At 48.6% G+C, this 19006-nt stretch overlaps 1 protein-coding gene across 1 annotated transcript in view; it reads right to left on the reverse strand.

Moving 5' to 3' along the window:
* Positions 1 to 18773, reverse strand: part of TTLL9 (tubulin tyrosine ligase like 9) — a gene marked incomplete at both ends in the record, with an annotated part of 40854 nt that extends 22081 nt beyond the window's left edge. Inside the window, 5 exons of the mRNA XM_080814450.1 lie at positions 4836 to 5021; positions 5735 to 5846; positions 8630 to 8722; positions 15553 to 15596; positions 18759 to 18773. Coding sequence (XP_080670576.1) covers positions 4836 to 5021; positions 5735 to 5846; positions 8630 to 8722; positions 15553 to 15596; positions 18759 to 18773 — 450 coding nt within the window. The remainder of the gene's footprint in view (positions 1 to 4835; positions 5022 to 5734; positions 5847 to 8629; positions 8723 to 15552; positions 15597 to 18758) is intronic.
* Positions 18774 to 19006: the final 233 nt, after the last annotated feature.

Below are 19006 nucleotides of genomic sequence, written 5' to 3' on the forward strand. Positions count from 1 at the left end.
CCTGCAAAGGGCCAGGGAGGACACAAAATCACACAACAGACATGGTCCGACTCCTGGGAATAGCAACCTTACTTGATAATTTGGGAGTTAAAATATATTATTTTTCTAAAAAAGATAAATTAATTGGAAAATAATATGAACAGATTATCAGAATGACCCATACTTTGATTTTGCACCACTTGTGGTCACTCATAACCCTCAACCCGCTGCCAGCTTCCTGCCCTGCCCCTGGGGGCCATTCATCACGTGGCATTCACTGGGGGTTATAAATGTGGTTGGTGGTCTACTCAGCAACCCCGAGTAGGGAAAAATTCCCTTTTTTTCCTCTGCCAACGGATCCCCATTTGTTTTTTGGTTTGTTTAATGTAAGCGCTACCCCCAACATGGGACTTGAACTCACGACCCTGAGATCAAGAATGACATGTTCTGCCCACTGAGCCAGCGAGGCTCCCCCAAGCAGAACCCCAACTGGATCAGCTCTTCCTGGTGGCCCTGCCCTCTGGGAGTCTGAGCCCTCTCAGTGGCCCCACACCCCTGCCACCCCTTGAATAATTCACACATAGGCCCACAGGTGCAGGGAAAGTCTGCCACAGTGAACTTTGGGAAGTTTGTTCAAGACCAAGGTGTTACTTTATTCCTGCGGCAGGTCTAGAGGGGTGAGGAGACAAAGCTAAAGGTGTGGCAGCCGCACTGTGACCGAGGGGAGCGGCCAGCCCACTGGGGTGGGGACCGATGACGCTGTTGGGCTGCCCACCAAGGCTGTTGAATCATTCCTGGAATCGACCTTTCGATTCCAGGAAATCGAAATATCCTGGCATCCGTAAACTTGAATGAGAAGAACAATTTTTTATCCTAAGCAGATTTTCCCATGGCCTTCCATCATGAATGTGGACAACAGACTATAGTAGTATTGGCCACACCTGTGACTTCACTTTCAAAAGAAATCTCAGTTATTTTTATACCATGTTACGGTTGTTGCCAATATCTCAAAATATTGTTTATGCTCATTATGACTTTGAAATTAGGGTGACTACAGACCTGTGGTTAGGCTCTCTTTAGCTGTTAATGAAACTGCTACGGCATCAAGAACATTTCATAGTTGGCGTGGTGGTCCTGGAGAGGCTCTAGCTGGTCTCTAATGGCAGGGTCGTGCTGACTGCTGGACCAACGGCCAGCGACCACTCCAGCCATGGGCACTGTGCCTGCCTGGCATTGTGCCTCTCCTGCAGGGGCTGCTCCTGCCACTGACCGAGGACCATGGGGACAAGAAGCCTGGCCCACTCCGGGGAGACAGGGACCTCCTCTGGCCAGAAGCCTTCCCGAGGCCTCTAGATGCTTCTCTTCCTTCCTCTCTCCCACACTAGGGCCTGACAACTGTCCCAGCTCCCCTATTCCCTCCCCCTACTCCTTACAGGCTAAACTCCTGGCATGTTCCATCTTGCCTTGGCATCTGTTTCTCAGGGGACCCACTCACTGTTTAATAACTGTTTTTCAATGTAGTTGCTTCCTTTTATAATCAAATTACTTTATCCTTTTAAAAACATTCTTTCGTGACAGTGTGAAACGCAATTTTCACCAGATGCCGAAGAGACCCATAAGAGCCCCTGCCCTCTTGTTTGAGCTCCCGTTAGCTGGGGCTTCTGGTATGTGCTGCCCAAAGCACCCGCCAACTCTTAGAAGATTGGAGTAAAAAGGTTTGAGAAGCTCTGATGGGGTAAACTTGAGAAACAGAAGGTTAAATCCTGCTCTTCCTGTCTTGCAATTTGGACAGAGGCCCCCAGAGCTGGGAGCACCTTAGCGGTTACCCAGGCCACTCACAGCCGTGAGTGAAATGTTCAACCAGATCTGCGGACACGGAGGGACTGATGGACAGGCCCTGGGACCGATGGACAGGTCTGGGCCCTGACAGCCAGCACCTGCCTCCCCCCTGCCGCCCCAAGCCACGTGAGGGAGGCTAGACAAGCAATTGTGGTCCCAGGTTCTGGGTCCTGTCTACCTCCTGCCAACACAGAGGGCCTGAGATAGAGGGGAGAATGTTCAGATGAAAAGGAAGTTTGGATCGATGCCATTTTTACATCACCTGGCAAACCCAGGGGCTTGTTCTTACGGTCTGAGAGCGATAGCAAAGCTCCGAGATGGGCTGGGGCTCAGGCTCTGTGGGAGGCGAGGTCCCCGAGGGTGACATGGAGGGGACAATGCTGCTTATTCCCTTCAGAGTCCAACTCGCCCCCTCATTGCCCCTGCTCTGCTGATGCTAAAGAGGAAGAAGAAGACTCAGCAGGCCCTAGGGGACCGCGCAGAGGAGACGCCAGAGGGGAAGGCAGGCCCATGGCTGCCCTCCCCAGCCCAGCCACGGCAACTATGTGAAAACTCTTGTGTGTGGGTGTGTGAGGACAACCCGGCTCACAAACACAGGCCTTGTGGAAAGAGTGGAGGGATATGGGATTTTTTTCCCTCTGTTTTCTAAATTTGGAATAATGTCCTATTTTTTTGGTTTTTTACATTTTCCTACCCCAAAGGAATCCACACAACAGGATCTGTTGATTGATTTTGCACCGCCTAATACCCTAGCCCAGTGGTTCTCAGCTCCATTGCTCTGGAGAACCCTGGCTACTGTATCTGGGACACCGTTAGAATTGCAAATTCTTAGCCCACCGCTCCCCCACCCAGGCCTACTGAATCAGACACTAAGGGATGGAGGAGGGGCTTTAATAAGCTCTCCAGAAAATTCTGATGCGCTCTCCGTTTTGAGAATTACTCCTCTACAGTCTCGGTCCTCAAAGTGTGGTCCGGGGACCAGCTGCAGGGGCCTCACCTGGGAGCTGGTTAGAAACACGGGCTTTCGGGCCCTACCAGGTTCTGCCTTGAACCAGAGGCCCGAGGATTGTGGGTGCATGGTGGGTTTGGGAAGCACTGACCTCATGCTTTCCAAGGGCGGGGGAGAGAGGGTGTTGCCTGGACTCTCGGAAATCACAGCAAAAATGGTTCATGCCTGGACACCTAACGTCCAAGCCCTTTGTATCATGTGTATAACTCACGTTTATAACGTGTTATCCCTTCGTTGGATTCTCTCCCAACCCCGCCAGGCAGGTACACTCGTTAATTCCGCTGTGGCGCTGATGAGGATGCAGACTCAGGGGCCGAGGAACCCACTCGGGGTCAGCCGGCTCACAAGCAGCGGGGACAGAGAGCCCAGAGCACCCACTCTCTGCACCCCACACCCCAGACACGGTGTCGCAGCTCTGCGGGGGCAAGAACGCTCTCCTGCCGCCAAGATGCCGCCTCTTAATTACAGCCGTCTTGGTCTTGCATCTGCCTCTAACAAAGGCTGTGGGCTGGGAAAGGAATCAACTTAATATGCGACTGCTCATCCCAATTAGCACAAACTACCATTTGTCTCGGGGGGGGGGGGATAATGCTGGGAGCTGGAACCGCCCAGTGGGCTGAAGTTCTCATCTGCCTAACCCCTTCCGCTCTGGCTGCAAAGAAGGGGATGCTATGCTCCCAGCAGGCCCCACCAGGGACAGGAGCAGGAGGCCCCAGTAAATGGCTGTCTGGGACCCGGCTGGGAGCATCCTCGGATTTCGTCTGCCCTTCCGAGCACCTGCGCTGTTGACTGCGCATCAGCCAACACTGGCCCTCCTTCCCAGCTGCACCAGGAAGGACTGCCCCCAACTCTGCTCTGCACAGCTCCCTTCCTGAGGTCTGTGCCCAAGCCTGGGAAATAGTAGGGGGCTTTGCTTATGCCATTCAAGGCTCTGGTGGCTTTGTGGTGAGAAAGCAGCCCTGGCATGAGGAGGGACCGAGGGGCTGGTGGGTACTTGCCACCCGTGCCCTCCACTCAGTTTCTGGATCCCTTGAAGGCTACCTCTGGATGCAAGGCCTTCACCCCTCTTCCTGGAATACTCTTCCCTATGTCTGCCCTTCTCCAGGCTGACCCTCTGCATCCTTCAGGCCACGGCCAATACTAATCCTTTCAGTAACAATAACCGCAGCAGCGGCTGTCACTCATGGAGGGCTTCGTGCACGCTCTGCCTGCGATGATTCACTTAGTCACCCAACAGCATTCTTTGCCAGGGACTGCAGCCTCACTCTGCAGATGGGGAAACTGCGGCACAGAGAAGTTAAGTGACCTGCCTGAGGTCACACAGCTAGTAAGGGGTCCAGGCAGTATTTGAACCAAGGGGTTTGGCCTCGAGCCCAGTCTCCCTTCAGAAAAGCCTGCCAGGCAGCGGGGAGCCTCCTACTGTTTCCTCTCTACTGACACTTAGCACAGCACGAGGCATGCAGGCGTCCTCTGTTTTGTCTGCCACCAAGGAAGGCAGAGACCCACTTCCAGCTTGCTGAGGGCTGCGTCCCCAGCGCCTAGTCTGGCATGTGGCAGGTGCTCCATGAGTATTTATGGAATGTCTGAATACACGGGTCCCATTCTCCTCCTCTTTGAAATGAGGTAATAGCTCCTCCCAAGGGCCATCCCGGGACCCAGGCAGCACAGCGAAAGCGCTGGGCATGGCCTGACACCGGTTCCTCTCAGGGATCTGAGCTCCAGCAAGCCTCGAGATTCCCTGCCCCGGTGTCCTGACGATCACTTGTTCATCTAGTAAACACGCATTGAGCACCTACTATGTGCTAGCTGTCATAGCTGCTGGGTCCACACACTGCAAAGAGGAGACGAAGTCAGCCCTCGGGGGGAGGCAGATGGTGCCTCTAAGGCTGATTTTGCCAGGCAGAGCTCTCTCCTGGGATGCCCCATGAGGGACCCCTGCTCTGTCTGGTGCCTGGGAAGCCCTCCCTCCCACCGCCCCCTCCCCCTGCTCCCGGCACTGCGCACGCACGGGCTTCATGATCCAGGTGATTCCCGGGTTTTTGCGGAACTCCTCCACGAACAGGTGGTACTCGCATGGCATCTCAAAGGTTTTGGGGAAGAAGTCACACTTGGCTGCCTCCAGCTTTCCGGCCTCGCGCTCCAGCTGTTTCCGGAATCGCTTCAGGTTCTTGACCATGTAATTCTTGCGGGTCAGCTGCGCAGCAGGGTGGGTGAGCAGGCCGTTAGTGCTTGTGCCCGCCGTCCTGCTCCGGCCCCCAGCCACAACCATCCCAGCCGGCCCCCGCAACCTCTGGCCTGCCAAGTAACAGTCATAGGAAGAGTAACTGCAATTCTGTAGTGATCCCCATTTTACAGGCCAGAAAACCAAGGCTCAGAAGGGTTAAGTAGTTGCCCAGAGTCACCCAGCTAACGGAGGCACAGCAAGGATTTGACCCGGGCATGTCTGACTCCCAAGTTCATGTTTCTAACCGCTAAGCTGCACTAACCTTTTCAAATCTCAGCTTCGTTTTCTCCTCCAGTCCCATCTTTGCCGTCTGGTTCCTCCCGGACCTCCCTCCCATCTCTGGACTCCCCATTGCTCAACTTGTCTCTCCCCTGAAGTCATCAAATGGCTCAAAAATCCCGCTGCTTTGGCCCCTGCCCCACCCATCTCCAGTGCTGAAATGCCAACCAGACTGTGACGTCAGTCCCGATGCCAAGGCAGCCTGTCATTCAGGTACCAGGTCCTCACTCTCTCACACTCTTTAGCTCCTCATGTATCTGTGCACGTGCTCCCCACCTGGCACGTACCCCACATTCCCTTCCGCTTTTCCATTGCCTGACCTTGCACCCCCACACCTGCCCACTGCCACATCTAGTGACATGAATTGGCCGCCCCGGTCTCCCGGCTGCCCCAGCTCAGCTCACCTCGTAGTGGTTTCGGAAGTGACTGATCCGCACATGCTCGTCCATGTAGGTGTGGTCAAAGTTCTCCCGGAGCCAGCTGACATCACACCAGTAGAAATCCCACTCCCCTTCACTGTGGGGTGGGGGGGACACACAGGATACAACAAAGGTCATGACCTGAGGACCTCAGCACTGTTGGGGGTCTGGGCAAGGGTCAAGTGGCAAGTGGCAGTGTGTCCCTGAGGAGTCTTCGGGAGGCGGGGGTGCTGCCCACAGGGTGCTCCGTGAGGCCAAAGTGAAAACTAGAGAAATGTTCATGCATAAATCCAGGCTGCTGGCTTTCTTTGATGAATCAGCAGAGCAGCTGCATGGGCCCTGATGCCTCCTGGCATTTGTCAGCTGGAGGGAGGAGCCACCGCCAAGTTAGACAGGGCACGCCCCCTCCAGGTCACAGTCCCCACCACTCCCTATGGCCCACGACAACCAGCCAGCCTCACCAGGTCACATTCCTTGCCTGGGCCCAGGAAGCATCTCTGTGGCCCAGCCCGCCGTCCCCAGCCCACATGACCAAGCAGGGCAGTTAGGTAACATCTGCAAGGCCTTCCCAGTCCAAAAAGCCTTAGAGTAGCCTCAAAAGGTGACAGCAATCATCCCTGGAGCCCTCAGACGAGGATGACCCTGCTCACCGAGGCCCTGGCAGCCCCAGGATTCCTACAGGAGCCTGCCCGACACCAAATTCCCACCTGCTTCTTCCCCCCACACTAGAGAGGGACAGGAAACCAGGCTGGTCTCCCCAGTCTGATGCCACAGCTGTGGGGCCGAGAGGAAGCTCTTGAAAACTATGTGGGTGGGAAAACTATGTGGGTGGGAAGCCGCCATGACAGCTTCCAACTTTTTTTTTTTTAAAGATTTTATTTATTTATTTGACAGAGATCGCAAGTAGGCAGAGAGGCAGGCAGAGACAGAGACAGGGGGAAGCAGGCTCCCTGCTGATCAGAGAGCCCGACATGGGGCTCGATCCCAGGACCCTGGGATCATGACCCGAGCCAAAGGCAGAGGCTTTAACCCAATGAGTCACCCAGGTGCCCCCAACTTCTTCTTAAGAAAAAAATTACAGCCCTGTGCGGATGAGACTAGACTCCAGTACCAGGCAGTGGGAATCCTGAATTCCCCCATTCACTCACTTGTTTCCTCATTCACGGAGAAGCTGTGAGAACAAGATGGAGATGAGCCTGGGACTAGGCACGCAGGCTGAGCAGGTGCCATCCTAGCCCAAGCCCTCAGAAGCCCAGTGACCTCAAACATGGCAGTTTTTACTCCTCTATGTCCAGCTTTCCCACTCTCAGTAAATGGATAGGATAATAGCAGCTCCCAGAAGGTCAGAGGTCATGCATGGAACGCACACAAGAACATCCAACAGGCTTAGCTGCTTTTTTTTTTTTTTAAGACTTTGTTTATTTATTTGACAGAGATGACAGGTAGGCAGAGAGGCAGGCAGAGAGAGAGAGAGAAGAGGAAGCAGGCTCCCCGCTGAGCAGAGAGCCCAATGCGGGGCTCGATCCCAGGACCCTGGGATCATGACCTGAGCCAAAGGCAGAGGCTTTAACCCACTGAGCCACCCAGGCGCCCCAGGCTTAGCTGCTTTTAGACAACAATACTCACTGAGCGCCACATCAGGGCAGCTGCTTGCCCTGACCCCTCATATCTATTCTCTATAGTAACAGAATTCCCGACATTTACCTGGGAAAAGGTCATCTACATTCTCCAAAATAAAGACTGCATTTTCCAGAATCTCTTGCAGCTAAGCTAAGTTCTGGCCAGTGTGAGAGACTTCTAGGCTGAGTCCTTCAAGGGCAGGGCATGCATTTTCTTGTCTCCTTCCTACAAATGGACTTTGGCTTGGACTCTGGACTCTGGACGTAAGACTAGGGCTCACCTTAGACTGTGAGGACAAGGGCCTCATCCAAGGGATAGCAGAATGGAAAGATGGAAATGGATGGATCCAAATTTCTTTCTTTCTTTCTTTTTTTAAAAGATTTTATTTATTTATCTGACAGAGAGAGACACAGTGGGAGAGGGAACACAAGCAGGGGAGCAGCAGAGGGAGAGGGAGAAGCAGACTTCCTGCTGAGCAGGGCGCCCGATGTGGGGCTTGATCCCAGGACCCTGGGATCATGACCTGAGTCAAAGGCAGACACTTAATGACCGAGCCACCCAGACACCCCAGATCCAAATTTTTATACCATCTCTGAACTCCCTACATCTGGACTTGTGGGAGAGATAAATAAACTTCTAGTCTGTCAAAGCCTCTTTTCCTTTGGGTCCCTGTTACATGTATCCAAACCTTAACCCTAAATTAGATTAGCACATACTATGTGCCAGGCATGGATGTTTGTTCATTTCAGTATCCCCAGGGCTCAGCATAGAAGAAGAAATGTAGGCTTGGGGTCAAGTAACTTGTTCAAGGTCACAGAACCGATAAGTGGTCAAGGAAGAGAAACCTTTGATCTGGACCTGCCATCACCGGCAGATTGAAGCCAGCTAGTCGGTCATGACTGCATTCCTTTATTCTCCCGAGAACTCCAGGTCACTGGCTGTGGAACAGTCTAGCTGTTCACACCTGGGTGTGAACCTCACTCTGACACTTCTGTGAGGTGTGACCTTCAGTGATGGGCTTAATACCTCTGACCGTAATCATATCTTGCTGGATGGTTTTAGGGCTTAAATAAGACAGAGGGTGTGTGTAAGGCGTCCAACACATTTTGAGTGCTAAATATACGTAGATCCCTATCACAAACAAATTGGGACAAATCCCAGCAGCCACCCAGGGGAACTGGGAGAAAACAGAGGGAGACAAGGACCTTGAGGCAAAGGGAAGAAGGGACAAGGTTGGCAGGGGGCGGGAAGGTGTCTTACTCCTTTACTTCCACCCAGCCTGGCCTGTGGCGAAGGACGTCCATGAGCGTATTCATGAGAGTGGTCTTGAATCGGATGGACGCTCTCTGCTCTCTGCAAGACAAGGCAACGGAACGCTCAGGATCACAGAGAAACCTGCACAGGGATGTTCATAGCAGCTTCATTAGTAATAGCCCTAAACTGGAGGACGCCTGGGTGGCTCAGTCGGTTAAGCATCTGCCTTTGGCTCAGATCATAATCTCAGGTCCTGTATTGAGTCCCACATCAGGCTCCTTGCTCAATGAGGATCGTACTTCTCCCTCTGCCTGCCTCTCTCCCTGCTTGTGCTTGGGCGCTCTCTCTCTCTCTCTCTCTCTCTCTCTGACAAATAAATAAATAAATAAATAAATAATCCTAAAAAAAAACTGGTCCCAAACTGGTAACAACCCCAGATGTCCTTTAACCTCTGGTGGTTAAACAAATAGTGGTCCATCCATGCAGTGGAATACTAGTCAGCAATAAAAAGGAGTGAAATATTTATATATTCGGCTTGGATGCATCTTTAGGGAATTATGCCGAGTGAAAAAGGCCAATCCTAAACGTTATTCCAGACTGCACAATTCCATCTATATAACTTCCTGAAACGACAAAATTATTGAAATGGAGAACAGGGACGCCTGGGTGGTTCAGTTGGTTAAGTGGCTGCCTTTGGCTCAGTGGAGATCCTGCTTCTCCTTCTCACTCTGCCTGTTACTCTCCCTGCTAGTGTTCGCTCTCCCTCTGGAAAATGAACAACTAAAATCTAGAAAGAAAGAAAGAGGGGGAGGGAGGGAGGGAAGGAGGGAGAAAGAAAGGAAGGAAGAAAAAGGAAGGGAGAAAGAGAGAAAGAAAGAAGGAAAGAAAGAAAGGGAGAACAGATTAGCAGTTGCTGAGCATTAAGGACATTGTGGGGGACGTGGGGGACTGCAGTAGCAGGCAGGGGGAGAAGGAGGGAGTGGATGTGACTATAAAAGGGTCATATGAGAGGAGCATCTGGGTGGCTCGGTGGTTTAAGCCTCTGCCTTTGGCTCAGGTCATGAGCTCAGGGTCTTGGGATCGAGTCCCACATCGGGCTCTCTGCTCACCAGGGAGTCTGCTTCCCCTGCCCCCACTCTGCCTGCCTCTGCCTGCTTGTGATCTCTGTCTGTTAAATAAATAAATAAAATCTTTTAAAAAGGGAGGGATCATTTGAGAGATCCTTGTAGTGGTGGGAATTTTCCTTACGGATATCAGTATCCTGGTTCTGATACTGTACTATATCGTTTCACTCTCCATTACCATTGGGGGGAACCAAGTACAGGACACATGGGATCTCACTGTATTATTTTTTACAACTGCATACGAATCCACAATTATCTCAAAGTCAATATTTAGTTTAAAAAAAAAAGTAACACATCTTTAGAAGTCTGGATAATGGCTACTTCTGTGGGGGAATGATTGGAAGAGAGCATGAATGGCATTCTGAGGTGTTGGTGATGTTGTTTCCTGCATACTAAGTTGATGAAAATTCATTGAGCTATAAACTTATGACATATATAGCTTTCTGTACTTACAACAGAACTCCATAACAAAATATACCACAAATAAAGTTAAAGGACTGGCTATAGATTAAGATAAAATATTTACAATGCTTACAATCCATAAAACATTAGGACCAAGTACAAAAAGAGCTCCTACAGGTCATTAAGAAAAAGACAAAGAACTCTGGGCGCCTGGGTGGCTCAGTCGTTAAGCATCTGCCTTTGGCTCAGGTCATGATCCCTGGGTCCTCAGATTGAGCCCTGCACCAGCCTTCCTGGTGTCAGCAGGAAGGCCTGCTTCTCCCTCTCCCTCTCTCCCTGCTTGTGTACCCTCTCTCCCTGTCTCTCTGTCAAATAAATAAATAAAATCTTTAAAAAAAAAAAAAAAAGACAAAGAACTCAATAGAAATGTGCCTAAGGGAAATGAACAGGCAAATCACAGGAGAGGAAACTTACCAGTACGCATGTGAAAAGATACTCAACCTTCCCAACAACCAAGTAAATTAAAATACCAAAGAGAGGATTTCTGCTACAGGTTACAACATAAAAGGATGTGAAAGATTTTTAATCCTATAGTAACAACAAGGGGAAAAAATGTACAAAATAAGTATCACACTTGACTATGGGGCTAGTGGAGAGCCATGGACAAAAGGAAACATGACCAACTGATTCCAGAGAGAAACCCCTTGTAGGGGTGCAGAGAGATGCCGAAGTTTCTAGGTCTGGGGGTGTCTGAGTGTGGGCCAGTGGAGGTATGAGCCAGCTGTGGAGGAGAGACTTTATGGGCACCAGAGGAAAGCAGCTGAGCTTAGACAGTAAGTAGGGTGGCCAACCAAATCAAAATCTGGAAAAGCCCCCTTCCAAAACCAAACCAAACCAGAACAACATGGCGGCAAATTTACTTAAAAAAGAAGCAGTAGTTGGGATGCCTGGGTGGCTTAGTTGGTTAAGCATCTGCCTTCAGCTCAGGTCATGATCCCAGGGTCTTGGGATCGAGCCCCACGTAGGGCTCTCTGCTTGGTGGTGGGAGCCTACTTCTCCCTCTCCCTCTGCCTGCTGCTCCCCCTGCTTGTACTCTCTCTCTCTGTCAAATAAATAAATAAAGTCTTTAAAAAGAAAGACAGGGGCGCCTGGGTGGCTCAGTGGGTTAAAGCCTCTGCCTTTGGCTCAGGTCATGATCCCAGGGTCCTGGGATCGAGCTCTGCATCCGGCTGTTTGCCCAGCAGGGAGCCTGCTTCCTTTCCTCTCCCTCTCCCTGCCTCTCTGCCTACTTGTGATCTCTGTCTTTCAAATAAATAAATAAAATATTTTTTAAAATAAATAAATAAATAAATAAATAAATAAAAAGAAAGAAAGAGTAGAGAACACAGTAAGGCAGAAAGAAAACCCATATTCCCACACATTGATGTGGTGTGTACATTCAGGCAGCCTTGCCAGAGTTGAATCCAAAAGTGAACAAAAAACCGTAATAAACAAACAAAAATGGAAATGCCGTCCAGCCCCCTCCCAGGGCAGAAGCTCAAAACAGCAGTACAGGAGGGCTTGGAGTGAATTCAGTGTAATTGAAGTTTCAGGCCAGGGGCACCTGGGTGCCTCAGTGGGTTAAGCCTCTGAGTTCAGCTCAGGTCATAATCACTGGGTCCTGGGCTCGAGCCCCACATTGGGCTGTCTGCTAAGCAGGAAGCCTGTTTCCCCTCTCTGCCTGCCTCTCTGCCTACTTGTGATCTCTCTTTCTCTGTCAAATAAGTAAATAAAATCTTTTTAAAAAATAAGTAAATAAAATAAAGTTTCAGCCTAGCCCATGTTCCACTCAGCTTTAGGAGAACTCTAACGATCAGCCCCAACCTAACTACTAGTCAGAGCAAAGGGCTTACAGTCTCTGGAAAATCAGTCTCTCTCTCACTTTGTCTCCACACATTATTCTTTTTGTAGATCTGAATCTCCATCTGGTATACTTTTCCTTCAGCCTGAAAAACTTTCTTTAGTGTTTAAATACATGACAAAAATAACAGCACCAAGGACCCGAGGGAAGTGAACAGAGCACGCGGTTCTAGGGTTCTTAGGTTGTACCGAAAGTGGTGTAATACCCACGCAGGGTAGAGGTGATGAGTTAAGGATGCTGATGAGTTAAGGATGCGGATTGTAATTCCCTAGAACAGCGGTTCTTGGTGGGTGGTCCCAGTATTCCTCAGGGTCTCCAACCCTCTTTCAGAGGTTTATAAGGGCCTCCCTTTTCCAATTACGTATCTTTGTGCGGCTGGATTTTCTTCCTGTTCAACTGAAACAACGTATCACAACAGATTGAATCCAGAAGCTTTGGGAAGCCAAATGTTTTCTATTGTGCCATACATTAAAGAAATTCACAAAAATGTAAAAGCAATGACTACTCATCTTAGTAAACTTGGGGGAGGGGGAACACAGTTACAGTTCATAAAAATACATTATTTATGCTACCAGGTGGAATATATGGTTGCTTTTTAAATGACTGAATAAATATATTTCAATTAATGATTTTAAATTGCTAATGATATTGATAAATATAAGCCACACAAAAATTAATAGGAGTCCACAATAATTTTTTAGTAGCAGAGAGATCCTGAGCTTAATTTTTTCTATTATGTTCTGTCAGCCACTGTATAGTACATCATAAGTTTTTGATATAGTGTTCAATGATTCATTATTTGCATGTAGCCCCAGTACTCCTCACAACACGTACCCTCCTTAATGCCCAACCCCCTGTCTCCCCATCCCCCACCCACCTCCCCTCTGAAACTTACAGTTTGTTTCCCCCGGGGGTTGTAGTCTTTCAGGGTTTGTCTCCCTCTCTGACTTCTCCCCCTTCAGATTTCCCTCCCTTCCCCTACTGAGTTCAAATTTTAAGAACCACTGTTCTAAAGTAGTTAAGTAAGGAGTATTTAAAATTTAATCCCAGGGGCGCCTGGGTGGCTCAGAGGGTTAAGCCTCTGCCTTCAGCTCGGGTCATGATCACAGGGTCCTGGGATGGAGCCCACATCATCGGGCTCTCTGTTCAGCGGGGAGCCTGCTTCCCCCCCAACCCCCTGCTTGCCTCTCTGCCTACTTGCGATCTCTCTCTGTCAAATAAATTAATAAAATCTTTTTTAAAAAATTTAGTCCCAAACAACGAAGAGGTACAATTTCAAAATCCATCAGATTGGGGGACATATTTAAAATCAGACACATACCAAGTGTTCGCAAGCATGTGGAAATGATAATTACCCTCTAAAGCTGATGGAACTGGAAATTGGATAAATCTTTAGAGAGCAATTTGGCATATTAAAACTGTCAGGTACTATTCGTACACGTTAGACTGGCAAAAACTCGAAAAGTCCAAGTTTGGCAACAATGGGCTAAAATTGGAAACTCTTGCTGTGCTGGTAGAAGGCACTCTGGAGAACACATGGCAGTGTTTAGTAAAACTGAATTTGCACATAAACTGAATTTGCACATACTCTAGATGCAGCAGAGCCCTCCTAGGTCTAGACACTAGATAGCTACCTTACATATGCAACTGGGCATTACAGGTAAGGGGAAGCTCATTTGTAACTGTTCATATTTTTTTTAATAGAAATAACCTGCAGCACACAGTTGGTGGTCCACCCTGGTTCCCTGGGCATTCTCCATTCCTGTGCAAGTCAGTCAGAGGGCTTTCCACCGCCAGCACACAGTAGGGGTGGGGGGATGAGGGCGGGGGAGGCTTAAAGCAAATCCAAAGTGCCCCTCCCCCAACAGCACACAACCAATGACAACCAGAGTTGATGGATAAATCCTCCAGCCCCTCTTGGCTCTGTTGGGATGAGCCTGCAGTGCGTTTTGCACTATCTCCTAGGAAGCCCTGGTGGGACTGAGCCTCACCTGCCCACTGCAATAACCTGTCGGTAATGGACCTTTTATTGGTTTCTTTCCCTTGGCTGTCTCACATCCCCATTTGCCTGCCAGTGCTTACTGGAATCACCTTCCAACCTTCCAAATAAACTGCTCTCGTATCCTTGTCTCAGGGTCTGCTTCTGGAGGAAATCAATACTATGGCACAACCTAAAGGCCTTTCAACAGGGAAGTTAGTAAATAACCAGCGGTATCCAATGAAACACACAGAGTAGTTAAAATGTATCAAGACCTACGTGGACCAACCCGGCTAAATACTGAAAATATAGTTTTGTGTGACAAAAGCAGTCCACAGAATAATAGTATAACATCACGTATGTAACATATTCCTAGCCTCATGCTGCCAGAGGCAGTCCACATCACACAATTCTGGTCAGTAAGATAAAAACTTAAGATTGCTAAAGAGGGTGCATTCTGGGGAAGCATGGATTCTTTTGGTTAAAATAAAGAGAGAAAGAGATGTGGCTTGAGACTTTCTTTCCCCACTTCTTCCCATCTTGATCTCGACATGAAGGCTGGAGCTGTAGCAGCCACTTAGTGTCCATAGGGTGAAGGTCAAGACCATCACGGAGACACCAGCTCTGACAGTGTTGAACCACCTCACCGGCCCTCCAGACTCTTTGTTACATGAGGAAAGTTAATACAATTTTTAAAAAAACTACTGTGGGTGGGGTTTCCTATTACTTGTAGCTAAACACATCTCTAATTGGTGTCCGCCCTAAAACAGATCCCATTAACTGAAGTGCCCTTTTTTGGGGTTGGGGTGGGAGTGGGTGTGTAAGTTTAGGGTTAGCACCTGGAATAGTGCTGAATTGCTCTGATGGGTGCTACGGGACAGGAAGGGTCAGGGACCACACATGCTCCTGGCAGTGCCGCCAGAAGTGACTTTAGAAAGAAGAGAAATAGCTAATGAAATAAGAATAGAAATATCTAGAATATGTGTCAGTGTGTGCGATGTAACCTCCCCTGACTCCCCACAGAAAAACTTCAGTCAAGTCTATAGTGCTCCCTCCTGCTCTGTGCGAGTGGATTCCATTTGGGGGATCCAACGAGGGGCTGAATTCTGCACCCAGGTTACTGCCGCAGAGGGAAGCAGAAGAATAGAGTAGAGTAGACATTGGACTTATCAAGCCAGCACATGGTTGTTGAAGGAGGCAGGAGGGGATAGGTAGATACAACATGGGCCTGGGAGCCCAGCTCTGCCGCTAACTGATCCTACAGTCTCGAGCAAATTACCTAGCTTCTCTGAGCTTCATTTTCCCCATCTATAAAATGGACCCAATAGTAGTATCAACTTCAAAGGAGTGTGGTAAGGATTCAAGGAGATAATACAGCCTGGCACATGGTTAAGTGCTCAATGATTGATTATTATCATTATCATTATTGAAGTAAAGAAGGGAGATGGAGAGATTGAAAAAGGGAAGGAAGGAAGGTAGTTAGTTTGTTAGTTCTGGGTTTATTAGATTACATGGGACCGCTCACCGCTCTTTTCCCTTTGACAATCCATGGCCCTTGTAATTTTGATTCTGCAAGAAGAAAAGGAAAGCGATATAACTGTTTCTGTATATCCACCCTACCTTCCCAGCTCAATTTACTGCAGATATTAAAAAGCTCAAACCATTAGACACAACACTGCCCAGATCCTGAGACAGGAAGGACCAGCCTGGCCAAGTTCACATTGGTCAACATGTTCCCAGCAACTTGATCCTTGGAATAAATCTCCAAGTATTCAAGGACACACTTCACAGGATTGTTCCACAGGCATGACCAGTAGAGTGAATATGTAGTTTTCAGTACTCCAAAGGTCCAACCCTGAACCCCAGTTTTGAGGGTTGAGATCAGCAGGCTCTGTGAGAAGGAACTGAAACTTGAATGTTTGGTTAGATCCATGGTCCCAAAGGGGCTGGGTCAAAGATTCAGAGTGAAGTTAATTTCTTCCACCCAAAATGGACCTTTCAAATCCTCAACGGGTGTTGGGGATGGGTATTATTTTGCTTCTACCGCATCTAAGACAGTTTGGCCTTTAGTCCTGGTAAAACTAATCCCTAATGGCAGGTATGAAAAAAGAAATCAAAACTGGTCTTGTGCAGGATGACCATTGCAACTTGGACAGACTTGTCATCTGCATTAGTTTTCTAATACTGCATAACAAATTACCACAAACTTGGCAGCTTAAAATAGTACAAATTTATGTCTTGGAGTTTCCATGGGCATGGCTCAGCTGGATCTTCTGGCCAGGTTTCACGAGGCTACACCCAAGGTGATGGCCTGGGTTATGATTCTCATGCATGGGCTTGGGGTCCTTTTCCAAGATCATCCAGATTGTTGGCAAGTTCAGTTGCTCAGGGTTGCAATGACAGAGGTCTCTGTTTACTTGCTAGCTGTTGATTAGGGACTGCTCTCAGCAAGAGGCCCCCTGCAGTTCCTTTCATCATGGCCCCCCAGGGAGTTCACAACATAGATATTTGGTTTCCTCCAGGCCAGCAGGAGCTCATCCTTCTGACTTCCAACCCTCCCCACTCCAAGTCACCTCTGTATGATGCATGGTATATAATCATGGTAGTAACTATCCCATCAAATTCGCAGGCTCCACCCACACTCAAGGGGAGGGAATTATACAAGGTGTGTACACAAGGGGTGGGAATCTTGGGGGCCTACTAGAATTCTGCCTACCACACCATCCTATCCCTCAAAAAGCCAGTGGAATGGATAGAGGATACTGCTTTATGAAACTGACAGAAGTTAACGCCCTACAACAGCACACGGACTCTTATCCCAGTATCACATTCAAGCCCCTCCAACTCCCCCAGCACTGTAAGGTGTCCTACTCTTTTTTGATTATATCTTGTATACTCCTTCACATTTTCAGTTCTATTTTCCTTACATTTATCCAGTATTTGGTTGAAAAACTTTTCCTGGGGTGCCTGGGTAGCTCAGTCAGTTAAGCATCTGCCTTCTGCTCAGGTCATGATCCCTGAGGATCCCTCTATCCTCTTGGGATAGAGTCCCACATCAGGCTCCCTGCTCAGCAGGGATCCTGCTTCTCCCTCTGCCTGCCACCCGCCCTGCTTGAGCTCTCTCTCTGACAAATAAATAAATAAAATCTTTTAAAAATAAAAATAGAAAATTTTTCCTTTCCTCACTGAATTGCATTGATTCTTCTGTTAAAATTCAGTTGACTGTGTATATGTAGGTCTATCTCTAGAGTGTTTGTCTACCTTTATGTCACTACCACACTGTCTTAATTACAATAGCTTTCTAGTAAATCTTTTTTCTTTTTTTAGATTTTACTTATTTATTTGACAGAAAAACAGTGAGAGAGAGAATGCAAGCAGGGGGAAAGGGAGAGGGAGAAGCAGGCTTCCTACTGAGCAGGGAGACACATGGGGGCTCTATCCCAGGACCCTAGGGTCATGACTTGAGTTGAAGGCAGATGCTTAACGACTGAGTCACCCAGGCATCCCTCTAGTAAATCTTGAAATAAGGTACTATAAGTCCTCTAACCTTGTTTTTTTTTCAAGATTGTCTTTGCAGTTTGGGGTTATTTTCACTTCAATATAAATTTTAGAATCAGCTTGCTGACTTCTACCAAAAGAAGCATGTTGGAATTTTATTTGGATTATACTGAATCTATAGATCATTTTGAGAAGTGACATCATCAAGTATTGACTCTTCCAATCCATGAACATGGTCTATCTCTCCATTAAATTAAGTCTTTAATTATTTTTTTTTCCACAATATTTTCTAGTTTTCAGTACAGAAGTCTGGGACCTTTTAAATTAAATTTACTCATAAGTATTTGATTTTGTGATGCTATCTTAAATAATATTTTTAAAATTTCATTTTCCAATTACTTGATGATAGAATATTGTGGTAAGCAGAATAATGCTCCCCCCAAAAGATGTGCATGTCCTAATATACCAGAACCTGTAAATACATTACATTACAAGAGGAAATTAAGATTGCCGATATAATCAACTGACTTTAAAATAGAGAGGTTATCCTGGATTATCTGAGTGGGCCCAATGTAATCACTCTTTTGTTGTGAGAGGGAGTTAAAGAAATAGGGGTGCCAATTTATGAGAAGTAGAGCACGGGATAAGAAGCAGGCTAATTGAGGTGGGGTGCTGGATTCCAGAGTAATTCATTCCCCTTCTTTGCGTCGCATTTTTCTCCTTTTTTTTCCCCTCCATTTTTCTCCTTTTTAAAGTGGGGAAGTTGGCCCGTGCAGTCCTAAAGGTCAGGGACTTATCTGATTGACCTCCGTGTCCTTACTGGTCAGCACTGGGCTCAGTTTAAAGAAGGCCCTGATTAGCGTTTTAGGATGAATGTATTCTGAATGAATGGATGGGGAGGTAAGTGGGAGGCGGGATGAACGGATTTCTAAGAGCTTTTCCAGGTCAGGAAATCGAAAATTCTGAGGTTCCCCCAGGGTCACAGAAATCGCTGATTACAGTTTAGAATCCCAGATTTTCCTAACTTTCCCGCCAGCAAGCCTGGTGGTGGACTCGCGCAGCACCTCCGGCGGCGCGCGGCCAGCCAGAGCTTGAAGTCTTTTCTCTGTATTCATCATTTTCCTCCCATTCTATCCAGAACCACTCCGCGGGGACCCCCAAGTCGGATGCCTCCGTAGCCTCCCTCCCTTCTCTAAGGACGATGAAAGCATCTGGATCCCGTGGCACTCCTACCTTCGGGCGCGACATGGTACGATCCCCCAGCGCCCGACCCAAACCGCCGCAGCGCCGCGCTCAGGCCTCGCGTCCCGTTGCCCAGGCGACAGAGGGCGCCCGGATCCGCCGCTCTGATTGGATGAGCCGAGGGCCCTCCTCTCCGCGCAGTTCGTGGGCTTGTGTCGGATCCCAGCCCCTGAAAGCTTTTGCGCGCCGCGGCGGCCCAGACCCCCTAATTCGCTCGACCTTTCTCTCTCAGTCCCTCT

The sequence above is a fragment of the Martes martes genome (assembly GCF_963455335.1).
Source record: "Martes martes genome assembly, chromosome: 9".
NCBI lineage: Eukaryota > Metazoa > Chordata > Mammalia > Carnivora > Mustelidae > Martes > Martes martes.